Genomic DNA, 13,169 nt, shown 5'->3' on the forward strand with positions numbered 1-13,169 from the left:
GATTGTAAGTATGAATATTTTTGTACAACCGGTAACTTCAAACGTGTTTTCCTCGAAAAATATTTTATTTTATAATACTATTGTTTATATTATTATTTATTTTTATATTATTATCATTTTATAATATTTTATTTTTTTGTGCTGCTCGATTGATTGTAAGTATGAATATTTTTGTACAACCGGTAACTTCAAACGTGTTTTCCTCGAAAATTATTTTATTTTATAATACTATTGTTTATATTATTATTATTTTATAATATTATAATATTTTATAATATTTTTTTGTACTGCTGGATTGAGTATAAGTATGAATATTTTTGTATAACGGGTTTTTGAACTGGCTGATGAGATATCTCACGTTTTAGTTGACCGATTGACTTGGAATTTGGAGGAGATCTTCACCGGATGTACGTTTATCGCATGAACCACGGATTTCAAAATCTGATGTTTTTTTCTATTTTTTTTTTTTTTTAACACCGAAAGGACGAAAAGCACAAGGAAAATCGATATTTTAACTTCATAGCTGCCATTTCTTTAATTTTCGAAATTTCGCTGTTTCCGTGGTCCGTGCGACAGCCATATTTATACTAATTAAGATGCATTTTTGATGTTTTAGTTTCAAACAACCAGGTGGACCATGAACCCGTTTTTAAAAACGTGCTTTACCCAAGGCTGTATAATTTCCACAAATATCATTAATTTCGTTAAAAAGAAGAAATCGTCAATGCTCTTTAAGTGTGAATAAATCTGTGTGCGAAAACCGTCACACAAAATGTATCATGGTTTCCTTAGAAAAAAAAAATCCCCAAAAGAGTCGATTTGTTCCCGGATTACCAGAATTACCCCGTTGAAAACTGAGAAAAATGTTGCAATTTGGGACAAAAAAATCCAGCGCAAGAGGCTAACACCGACAAATCACAGCGGAGGAAATCATTTCCCGTATTTTCAAGCGGCAGTGCACCTTTCCCGGGCAAATCGCGAATGGGAAAGCGTCAACGAGGCGAATGGAAAATTTACGCGTACGCATACGTGTCTGGCGAAGGACACACGTTCGACGTTGGCGCGTATTTGAGGCGTTCGTGGATCGCGCGTGGCTCGACTCACCGTGCACCCTGAGGGTGGCGTTGGCTTTCCCCATGCTTGACGACGCTGAACACGTGTACTCCCCCAAATCCGTTTTCTCTAAACGTCTTATCTTCAGCTCGCTCGTTGTCTTCCACTCCTCGTCCGGATGTCCCCTCTCGTCGATTTCGTATCTGCCGCTGTTGACACGTGTCATGGCTTAACTTCACCAAATCGAAAATACGAATACCGTATGCACGTGGAGAATCGATCTCGCGTGGAATCGACGGGGGAGATACATAGGCGAGGTACGTATACACCTGTACAATGCATACATACCCGCTCATAATGACTTGCTCCTTTCTAGTCCACAGGTTGATGGTCTTTGGGTAAGCCTCGATCAGACAGATGAGGGATACGTCCGTGTCCAATGGGGAGCTCAACAATTGATTCGGAACCTTCACGCTCGGTGGAACTGAAATCCCAGCGAATGATAAAACTCGACGAGCGATCCGCTTTTCCAGCCTAACGCCGGCGTGATGCGCGGCACACACGCACAAACACACCGCGTGCACGTAGCGCAGAATCAGGAGGTTGGTCGAATCTCGTGCAAACATTGCGCGGATAAACGCGATTAGCTCGGCGGTATACGCCTGCTGGAATTCCCCGGGGAGGGGAGATATCGTTCAAGTCGGCGGAATAAATCAAAAGGACCCGGTTGTGTCCAACGAAATACACGTGGATGTGTATACGACGTGGCCATAAGTAATTAATTTCTGTTGCAGATGAGAACGTTTTTCTTCATCACTTTTCATAGAACCCTGTTACAGCTAATTACTGCGAAGAATTTAAAATTTTCTTTATATAGAGTCTCTAAGCTCTTGAGAGTTACATCCGTAATTGTGAACATTTTCATTTTCATGCCGGATTTAGTACAGCAGAAACAACGAGGAAAGTTTGTCAATGTCGACAGTGTCAGCGTTAGTTCATGATCTGTCAAACACGGCTCAAACGTGGACAATCAGTTAACTGTGACGCTTGAAAATCTCTAGTGGAGTCTGATCCAAGATTAAGTAAGTACAGGAATTATCAAGAATTGGATTCGCCTTGGTCAACTGTATAAAGGCATCTGCATGAAATCGGCAAGGTACATAGACCAAGGGATATGAGTTCCACACCAACAAACACACCTTCGACGAACAGTTTGCACTTGTTCGTCAGATTGCGTACAGATCCATTTCTACTCAGAACCGTCACTGCAAAAATGGATCCTCTATGACAACTTAAGGCGTTCCAAACAATGGCCATCTTCAAACCAGACACCAAAACCAACCTTATCCCTGAGAAAGGTTTCATTGGTTTCGTGTGTTTGATGGGATCGTAGTGGTATAGTTCACGTCGAGTTATTGAAACCTGGATATTGCCAACAATTACAACGCGACTACATTCCAAATTGTTAGAAAAAAAAAAGGACAGTTTTAGTCTGAACAGAAATAAGTAAGTAATACTCCAACAAATGCAAAGTAATTGATTACTTATGGATATCCGTAATATACAGGGTGGGTCATTACGTATTATCATCTAGAATTACGTCATTATTAATACGTGTAAAGCGAAAAATGTTTCAGATGAAGTTGAATGGTACGTTTTGACGATGCAAGGTTTCTTGTAGGTGGACGTGCAGGGATCATATGAAGGTCACTAACGTTTTTTTAAATGGAATCACATATTTTTTATTGCATCAGTGCGCCTTGATACTCTTTACAAGAAAGTATTAACCTAGTCGTTAGTTTAGGAGATATTTTAATTTTAATGTTGTTAGGAAATAAGGTGTGCCTCCGACTATAATGCCCAATATGAGAGATCATCACTCAGTGTAATAAACTAATACCAGATGCATTACACAATGTGAGTGAATTATTAATCTATCGATTGAGAAAATGTCCTGATGCAAATGGTCGTCACATTGAACCTTTTCTGTAAATAAAATCATTACAACATTAACAAAGGGATTTCTCATTTCCTAATAACATTAAAATTAAAATATCTCCTAAACTAACGATTTTTTTAACATGAATAGGTTAATACCTTTTTGCAAAGTGTATCAAGGTGCATCGACTGATGCAATAAAAAATATATGTTTCCATTTAAGAAAACGTTAATAACCTTCGTACGTCCACCTACAAGAAAACTAGTATCATCAAAATGTGCCCCTCTCGAAACCATTCAATCTGATACATCTTTCGCCACGCGTAACAATAATGACGTAAATCTAGATGGCAATATGTGGTAACCCAGCCTGTATATCGAGTACGAGTAAAGACGTATACACGTACGATGTATGCATGTACGTACGATCGATTACTCGATAATTCGAAGGTACTCACAGTTCACTCTGAGATAGACCCTCTTGCTGACTGCCGGGGGCACTTCGTTTTTCGCTATACAAAGGTAAGCTCCCATTTGCCTCCTGTCCACCTTGGTTAATTCCAGCCTCTCGCCGGACTGGTTGTCCACTATAAAATCTCGCGTCGTATGAATATCTCTCGTCGTTGAAAGCTCTCGCGTACACATCGCTGGCCGCGAGCCAAGCGTTCGCGCGTATACCGAATTACACGCGAAATATGCACGTACCTCGCCGCGTTGTTAAAACAACAACGAGATCGCCTAACTTCTCTGCGTTACAACCCTAAATCTCGCGCCGTGGGATCGCAGAATTTGCACGGAACGATTGCCAACGAACGCCGATTTAAGAAACGACGATTTACATACACACACACAATCTCTCTCTTTCTCTCTCTCTCTCTCTCTCTCTCTCTCTCTGGATAACGATAAAACGCACGATCACGTTACGTGTGTGTCGTTCGTATATCGAACGAAGGCGTGGTAACTGGGAAACAGAGGGCCGACAACTATTCGCCAACTACTGTCTCGCGAATTTAATGATCGATAGGGACGAAACCGCGGCGGCCCTATCCGTGAAATTCCTGGGAGGATTGCGGCGAGAACACCGCCCGAGAAAGTTGTTAATCGTTCATCGGTTACGATATATATATCGTTTAATTATCGTTTAATTACGCGTACGCGTTCTCAACGCGCTCTCGGGATCGATGAGCCGCGTATTGGATTATCATCGCGAGCGAACCGGCGACGAGACACGCACCGAGTTCGCACGGGCGCGGCACTATCCCGATAAAACCGTCCACGGCGTGTCAGCTGGCCTAATGAGATCCACGGAAAATGGAAGATTCGTTTATTTGCGTTGACAGCTCGCGACCTAGCCGGCCCGCGCGCGAGTATATATTTTTGTTTGCAGCGCGGAAGGGGGAGACGTGTCGTGCGCCGTCCCCCCCCCCCCTCTGTACTCAAAATATTGCGTATCGATTTATCAGACACACTGGCTGAAAATTCGTTCCATTAATATCGTCGAACGATCGACGAATTCGCCGCGCGTTCGACCGAAAAAATACGCTCGACGCCGAACCATTTGCCACCCGGTATTTCCAGCACCAACGTTTCAGCGTTCGAAAGTGGCGCGAGTGTGTGGGCGCGCGGAATTCTCGGAGAATCTGGCCGGCATCGGGGCACGTACCTACCTCTCCACGGAAATATAATACATATCGAAAGTCATCCCGAACACAGACTAATCTCCATTCGATGAGACGTGTTCCCGCCCGTAATTGCTTTCGATCACGGCGTCACGTATTCCGCGAATTTACGACGCCTTCATGTTCACGGTCGTCGCGTAGACAACCTTCGGATAATTAGATAGATTCTCCAGAGAGAGAAAGAGAGAGATGCACCGAATCACCGAAATTTCAATCGCCTTGCAGCTGGACGAAACGCGAGATCGGTCTCGGACTTGTCGCGTCGGATGGCCAATAAAATAAAATGGTGGCACTCGAGAGAGGGAGAGAGCGGCGGAGTGTAGTTTCGAGGAAGAGCGAAGAATTAATAAAAAAAAGGAGAGAAAGGCGGATCGAACGTTATTTGTCAGCGGGTGAAACGAGAGACGGCCGCGAGAGTGCTCGAGAGCGGAGATAAAAATGTAATATCTTACCTGGTATCAGCGGATCGTGGAGACCCCTCATAAGTATGGAGCCACTTTTCTCGCGTCGCCAGAGCACGCGAGGTGACGGCCTCCCGGAGGCCTTGCACGAGAGGGTGGCGTTCTCACCCTCCAAAACGGAGACCTCCCCCTCCGATGTGCCGGAGCTAAGTATATCCGGCGGCACTGCGGCAGACAGAGAGAAAACCTTTGATTCGTATCCGACACAGTTGACACGTTGTGGACGGCAGACGCGAATTCGGGCCTTTCAGTTTTCAACTGTTGCGGACGGGGAACGGTTTTTTGTGTAGGGGACACGACCCAGGGAACGTTATATATATTATATATACTATAATATACTATACAGTTTATTATACATACTATGTATATATATATATATACTATAATTTATATTACATAATATTACATATAATATATTCAACTGTTGCGGACGGGGAACGCTTTTTTGCATAGCGGACACGACCCAGGCAACGTTATATATACTATATATACTATAATATACTATACAGTTTATTATATATACTACATAGTATATATATATATACTATAATTTATATATTTATATATATATACTATAATTTATATTATATAATATTATATAATATTATATATAATATATTCAACTGTTGCGCACGGGGAATGCTTTTTTCCGTAGAGGACACGACCCAGGCAACGTTATATATACTACATATACTATAATATGCTATACAGTTTACTATATATACTATATAGTATATATATATATACTATAATTTATATATTTATATATATACTATAATTTATATTATATAATATTATATATAATATATTCAACTGTTGCGGACGGGAAATGCTTTTTTGCGTAGAGGACACGACCCAGGCAACGTTATATATATTACATATACTATAATATACTATACAGTTTGCTATATATACTATAATTTATATTATATAATATATAATATTATATATGATATATTCAACTATTGCGGACGGGGAATGCTTTTTTGCGTAGGGAACACGACGTTATATATATTATATATACTATACAGTTTACTATATATACTATATAGTATATATATATACTATAATTTATATATTTATATTTATATATATATATTATAATTTATACTATATAATATATTCAACTGTTACGGACGGGGAACGCTTTTTTGTGTAGGGGATACGACCCAGGCAACGTTATATATACTATATATACTATAATATACTATACAGTGTACTATATATACTATAATTTCTATATTTATATTTATATATATATACTATAATTTATATTATATAATATATATAATATATAATTATTATAATATTATAATGTTATATAATTTTATGAGAGAAGGATAGAAAGAGAAAGAGAGGGAGGAATAGTCAAAGAATGCATAAAAGAAAGGAAAGCAAGAAAAGGGAACCAAGAAAGAAGAAGGTAAAGATCACCTCAAAACATGTGGTTTTAGCCAGATAGGAGTAGAACAATTGTGGAGAGAAGGGAAACCAGCAGGGAAAATACTAAGGAAAAGAGGAGCGGAAATACAAAGACAAAGACAATGGAATAGAATTCAGAAGACGAGATACAATTGGAAGTATAAGTATCTGGTAACAGGAGAACTACCAAAATAACTGAAGGAGAGAAGGAAAAAATGGAGAGGAGAAGGTGATAGCCAGAACAAGATGCGGCACCCTAGAAAATGAAAGTAAATTTTGGGCGAGCGAAGAAGAACAGAAATGTCAATTGTACGAAGATGGGAAGGGAACATTAGAGCATTGGCGAAACTGTATAGAGATGTAGACAACAAATGCAAGTCTGGAAGAGATACTGAGTGAAGAAGGCGGGAAAGAAGCGGTAGAATGGCTTAGGCGAATAGAAAGGAGAAAGAAAGATAAAGAGAGAGAGAGAGGGAGAAGAAAAAGAAGAGATAAAAAGAAGAGAGCAACAAAATAAACATGAAATAAAATGAAAGAATTAGTTTAAGATACTTAAGCAGACAAAAGAATAGCATAGTTAAGATAAATATAAGTATAAGGTAAGAATAGCATAGGTAAGATAAATATAAGTATAAATATAGGATAAAGCAAAATAGGATACAAAAATATTATGTAAATAATATAACATGTAAAATTTAGGATAAATGCAATGCGAAATGTGCAATGTAAAAACCAAAGTCAATTTCAAGGCCAAAGAGGCTGAAATATATGCATGTTATATAATTTTTCAAGAAGTAGGGAAATTGTTTCCTGACATACCACACCAAGAAACGTTACCAGAGGTATTTTCATTTTATTTAACAAAAAAAAAACCTCTAAAGTGAAAAATAATTAATAATTTTAATTATTAATAAAATAATACACTTGTTGAATGCTATACATTCTCTTGAACCCTTTCAATCGTATATTAAGTAATTAAAAAAAATAGGAGAAAATACAGGCAGGCAGATTTTAACATACACATACTGTATGTTAAAATAAATATTAGTTAAAATCTAAAATATATAATAAATAGATTCTTATTAAACATTACTATAAAAGATACATACTAACATTTAAGAATATTTCATCAATGTGAATTAAAGATGTGCACATAACGCATTGTACAAAGTTTCCCTGTTACTTCAAAAATGTGCGGGCCCTGAGGGCAGGCTAGGCGCGCCGAGTGCGGTACGCGTTAATAATGCGTTAATAATGAGTGAAGCAGTCGAGCGCGAGAATTCGAATTAGAGTTTCCCGCTTTTGAAGGTGTTTCGATGCCAGGATAAACGGAAATCTGGGAGACAGAGTCAAAGTCTTCGGCAGCGATAGCGCGAGGATAATTGTAAGCCGTGCGAGTCGCGTTGGGAGACGCTGGCAAGGCGCGAGAGAGGCTGGAAAATTAGCCGAGCCCCGTGAAGATCGAGCACACGAGGTAACGTGCGGTGCGGCGCCGGATGGAAATTGGGCTGACTCGCATCCGTCTGCCGGCGAATCTGACCGGAGGTAGGAGAGCGAGAGAGGGTGAAATCAGGTTAAAACGGCTGGTTCCCGAGGAAAATTAAATACCATCTATACGATCGCGGTGCAGGCGGAACACGGAAGGAACATTTTCGCGAATGAAATCTCGTTTCTTTTGAAGGGGCCACGGGGCCATTTCAATTACACGCGTTCAGCTTGGACAAATATTCCAGTAGTGGGTTCACTAGAGCGGTGAGTCGGGGCTCCCGGGGCCGAGATAGGGTCGAGGTTCCCGCCGAGAGGAGAAGAGAAAAAGAAAGAGAGAGAGAGAGAGAGAGAAAAAGGGAAGTAAAAAGGAAACGAGACTTTTTCCGTGTTTGGCCACAAAGGAATTTCATTCCATTCGGGCCGATCGCTCTTTCGAGGGCTGAATGCCCAGGCAAGCGTGCACGTTCTCTTTCTCCCTCCTGTGTCCGCGTACACGCACGACGCAAACCATCGTTCGACGCGTGTACGCGTCTACAGCGTACGTCGTACGCCGTACACCGTACACCGTACACGTCGGACCGCCAGACACACGGGGAACCGAGGGTTGGTAATATACGCGCTCTCGCACGTACGCTGCATACAACAAGGGTAAGGGTAACAAGTAGAGGGAAGTAGCAAATGGGAAGGGGGAAGGGGTTAGCGGATGGAACGAATAGAAGGCGGGTGAGCAACGTAACGTTACGGCGCGCACAGTCCGGCCCGTTCTGTCGGGGAGGGGTCCCATTGAAACGTATTCTAGCGGCGAGGCGCGCATCGCATATTTTCCAACCCCCTCCCTTCTCGAAAGGGTAGGTAGGCTAATCGAAACCGATGCATGCGTGCATGCGTGCACCGCGTACGTACGTGACGTCTCTACGACCGACCGCAAACACCCGGTCTGTATCTAAGCCGTAGGAATGCGGCGTAACGCGCAATTAGGCATACCTAGGACATCCACGCATCCCAGCTGGCTCAACATCGGCTTCGTGTTCAGTTGGCACATGTAGCAGCCACGGTCGGCTTCCCGAAGCTGGCGAATGTGGAGCCGCGAGGTGGCCTCCTCCTCCTCCCTCGATCGGCTCTGATTCTTCGACTTGGCGTTCTCCAGCGTGACGAGAAACCGGGGCGAGTGGGTCACCGTTCGTTGGCCCATCGACAGTATCGTCTTATCCTCCACGCGGATCCATCCCACCTGAGACAGACCAACAACAACAACAACATCATCATCGGCGTCGTCGACGTTTTTTTTTTTTTTTTTTTTCTTTGATCGAAAAGAGAGAATGCACGCGATGTATGCTCGCTGTTCACGCGTTCAGCTACGCGACAAAGATTGGATCCATGCTGCTCCCATTCTATCGACCTAATTGCGTTAACATTGCCGCCAACGGATCTGCGCGTCCGGTAACTCCGAATACCGGATAAACGCGCGCGCCTGTACCGTCTCCTACATAAACGCAGTTAATTATATTGACGTTTCTATTCAAATACGTGCGTAACGTTATGCGGACTAGGCACGCAGAGATGGTTAAATAACTGGCGACAAAGCGGACAATCGGACCGTAACGTAAACGATAATTCCGTCAGATCCAAAAGGGCACATTTGTCCAATACGCGTGCAGAGACGATGTCTCTCTCTCTCTCTCTCTCTCTCTCTCTCGTGTTTTCTCTTTTTGATTTTCTTTCCCCTTTCTTTTTTTATTTTTTTTCTTTCGTTATAATCGTCTTAGTAACCAAGTGAACGCGATCGCGCTGTTCAGATTTCGCGTCGAACCGCGATGCTCAATGTACAATAATACGCGCGTATCGTCGTCAATCGTATCGAAACTTCCACTCCTAGTTACAGTAGGAGTAAAAATTGCGCCGCTGCTCCCCCCGTATAACGCGATTAAAAAGTTGCTGAGAAAGAAAATATGCGTTCGAATTGATTCGAAGGACAGTTGCGCAAGACAAGAGTTAATCGTGTAAAACGGTTATTTCTGCGAGCAGAATTGATCGTGTTACGTCAAAAAAGAATTCATTTCACTTACAAGGTAGATACTAATCGATTATAACGCAAGGCGGTCTTTTTTTTTTTTCGAAGGCGATCGACGACGAGCGACGATTAAAGCGCGAGATTCCGGACAGCGATCGAACGCAGGGAACAGAGCGGAGGACAACCATCGAGTCAATATTATATCGCGCGTAGAGCAGCCTTGTGTCTTGCCGTGTGTTTATGTGCGCCGACACAACCGATACGTATATCCACGAGCGATACGTGTTCGCACGTATGGCCGGTAGCAGTAATTGCTTTTAGGCGAGGAGCCCTCGCCTGAGCTCGTGCCAGCGTGCCATTGCCACCGCGGGAATCAACCTGACGAAAGGTTCAATTTAACGTCGTATCGCGTGCCCCTTTGCCCCCTCTACACCCGCTCCTCCGTACCTCACTCCCGCATCTCCTACGCGTTATCTATAACGCTGCACTTGGTAATTAATCCGAAGTGACTGTCGTGCACATCCCGTATGTCTACCTACCGCGCCTACCCGTATGCGTCGGGTTACACCATGTCATGCGACACCGACCATTCGTACGCGCTTACCTCGCTCCAGGAGGAACCCTGGTACATCTTCCTAACGACGCTCGTACAAACTGTACCTAACCAGTTGTTAACGCGCGAGGCGTCATAATGCGTCAATACCTACATGAAATTTCCTACTCATAGGTTTGCTCGTCTCTCGGTTTACGACGAATCGAGACGTATCCACGTGTATACACGTGTATACACGTGCCCCCATAATTGGCCAGAGTCAGGAAATGGAATGGAACGGCATGCCACGCAGGTCGTGAATTTTTTTGTGTCCCAAAATTGCAGTATCTTCTTAGTTTCAATCACTTAGTTTCAATAGCTCTGTTCGTTTCCATTTGAAAAATAAGAAAATTATTTATGATATGTACATATATTCTTAGAAATTTTCTGCTTACCTTTATATTGTAATCATAATTTTCTAACGTTTGCACCAAAAAGTAACGATTTTTTTTTAGAATACAGAGTGTTGATACAGGTTAGATTGGCCTGCCAGACTATCGTGTTTGGTCCTTAACTTCTTGCGTTGGTAACTGATTCCGTAACGCGTGACCGAACCGTATACAATAATTCGTCGGTATGATATCACTGGACAGAAATTACTAAGGAGTAATAAAATTATTATTTGTTTTGTCTGGTACATTTAAATATACTTAAAACTGAGAAAATACTTGCAATTTTGGGACAAAAAATTCTCGACGTGCGTGGCGCGTCATTCCAGCGCTACGTAAGAGGTTAATCCCTTGTGCTAACAACCGGTTCGCGGATCATAACGAGTGGCCGAACCATATACAATTTTCAGCCTTATTTAGTACAGTATATTGTATCATACCGACAAGTTCAAAAGAAAAAGAAAGCGACGAATTATTGAATACGATTCGGTCACTCGTTATGGTCCGCAATCAGTTGCCAGCGCAAGAGGTTAAGGACCAAGGACTCGATAATCTGGCAGGCCAACCTAACCTCAACACTATATTGACACTGTATTCTAAAAAAAAATCTTTTTTTAGAAAGTAACCGTACACAATTTTCAGCCTTATTTAGTACAGTATATTGTATCATACCGACGACTTCAAAAGAAAAAGAAAGCGACGAATTATAAAATACGATTCGGTTACTCGTTATGGTCCGCAACCGGTTGCCAGCGCAAGAGGTTAAGGACCAAGGACTCGATAATCTGGCAGGCCAACCTAACCTCAACACTATATTGACACTGTATTCTAAAAAAATATCTTTTTTTAGAAAGTAACCGTATACAATTTTCAACCTTATTTAGTACAATATATTGTATCATACCAACGAATTCAAAAGAAAAAGAAAGCGACGAATTATTGAATACGATTCGGTCACTCGTTATGGTCCGCAATCAGTTGCCAGCGCAAGAGGTTAAGGACCAAACTCGATAGTCTAGCAGGCCAACCTAACCTCAACACTATATTAACACTGTATTCTGAAAAAAAATCTTCTTTTAAAAAGTAATCTCTCGTTACTTTTTGGTGAAACGTTAGAAAATTATAATTACAATATAAAGGTAAGCAGAAAATTTCTAAGGATATATGCACATATTACAAATAATTCTTATTTTTCAAATGAAAACGAATGAAGCTTGCGATTAAGATGCAATATACTGTACTAAATATATGGCTATAAGGCTGAAAATTGTATATGATGTGGTCACTCGTTATGGTCCGCGAACCAGTTGCCAGCGCAACGATGTATTCTGCGAATTTCAGTCCCAATTTCAAGAATTGGTGAAAATAAGCATAAACGGACGCTCACGTCGAGTCCAAAGAATGGTCAGTTATGAGGGCACTAAACTATACCTCGCGCCGACCGATCGTCCTCCGGTTACTCGAGACAAGGAACGAGCGAGAGGAATGCCACGAGTCGATACACCGTTCGCAGCTTTCAGCGGGAATTACGAGTCTAATTAGGTAGCTCGGCGGCCGACCAACGTTCCTCAAAACACCTCTGGCGAAAACGTAGCGAACGAGCCGTGCCTCCTTTGTCGGAGATAACCCACGAACCGAGGAAATTCAAGAAGACTGTCGTCATGCCTTTGGCCGGTAGCTACCTTTGGAAGAAAGAACGGGGGAGGAAAGGTGATCGGTCCCGTTTGAATTCCTTCCTTCTCCTTATCGAGGACAATCGATAATGTCTTAAGTACTTTGTCACCGGGGAACAACAGTTTGTCCCGCGCGGGAACGGGAATGGGAACGGGAACTATTACGTCGCCCACGGCGGAGTCGTTACCTCGACGACGAGGGCAGCGATTCGTTCGATTCGCTGTTTCCAGGAGAAACGTCTCACCGAACGAAGAAGCAGCTTCTTGTCTGAGGAAATGTTGCTGCTTTCCGTGAACGTTTCCTGTTATGTTCTATAATTAAAAATTATACTATACAGAATTTTATACGGAAGTTTTATTCGAACAAGACGAGAACTCCTTTTTTTTTCTTTTTTTTTTTTTTTGTTACAGGTAAGGGCCAACTCCATGGATACTTAACGTAGAGCCGGGCAAGGAGGAATTG

At 42.0% G+C, this 13,169-nt stretch overlaps 1 protein-coding gene across 1 annotated transcript in view; it reads right to left on the bottom strand.

The window, feature by feature from the left end:
- Positions 1-961: 961 nt before the first annotated feature.
- LOC122533173 (lachesin-like) overlaps positions 962-13,169 on the bottom strand; it is a gene marked incomplete at its 3' end in the record, with an annotated part of 35,471 nt that continues 23,263 nt past the window's right edge. The window contains exons 4-8 of the mRNA XM_043662611.1: positions 9,026-9,272; positions 5,123-5,296; positions 3,450-3,578; positions 1,402-1,537; positions 962-1,262 (exon numbers count right to left, since the gene is read on the bottom strand). Coding sequence (XP_043518546.1) covers positions 962-1,262; positions 1,402-1,537; positions 3,450-3,578; positions 5,123-5,296; positions 9,026-9,272 — 987 coding nt within the window. The remainder of the gene's footprint in view (positions 1,263-1,401; positions 1,538-3,449; positions 3,579-5,122; positions 5,297-9,025; positions 9,273-13,169) is intronic.

This window comes from Frieseomelitta varia, unplaced genomic scaffold (genome assembly GCF_011392965.1).
Source record: "Frieseomelitta varia isolate USP_RPSP 00005682 unplaced genomic scaffold, Fvar_1.2 scaffold_500, whole genome shotgun sequence".
NCBI lineage: Eukaryota > Metazoa > Arthropoda > Insecta > Hymenoptera > Apidae > Frieseomelitta > Frieseomelitta varia.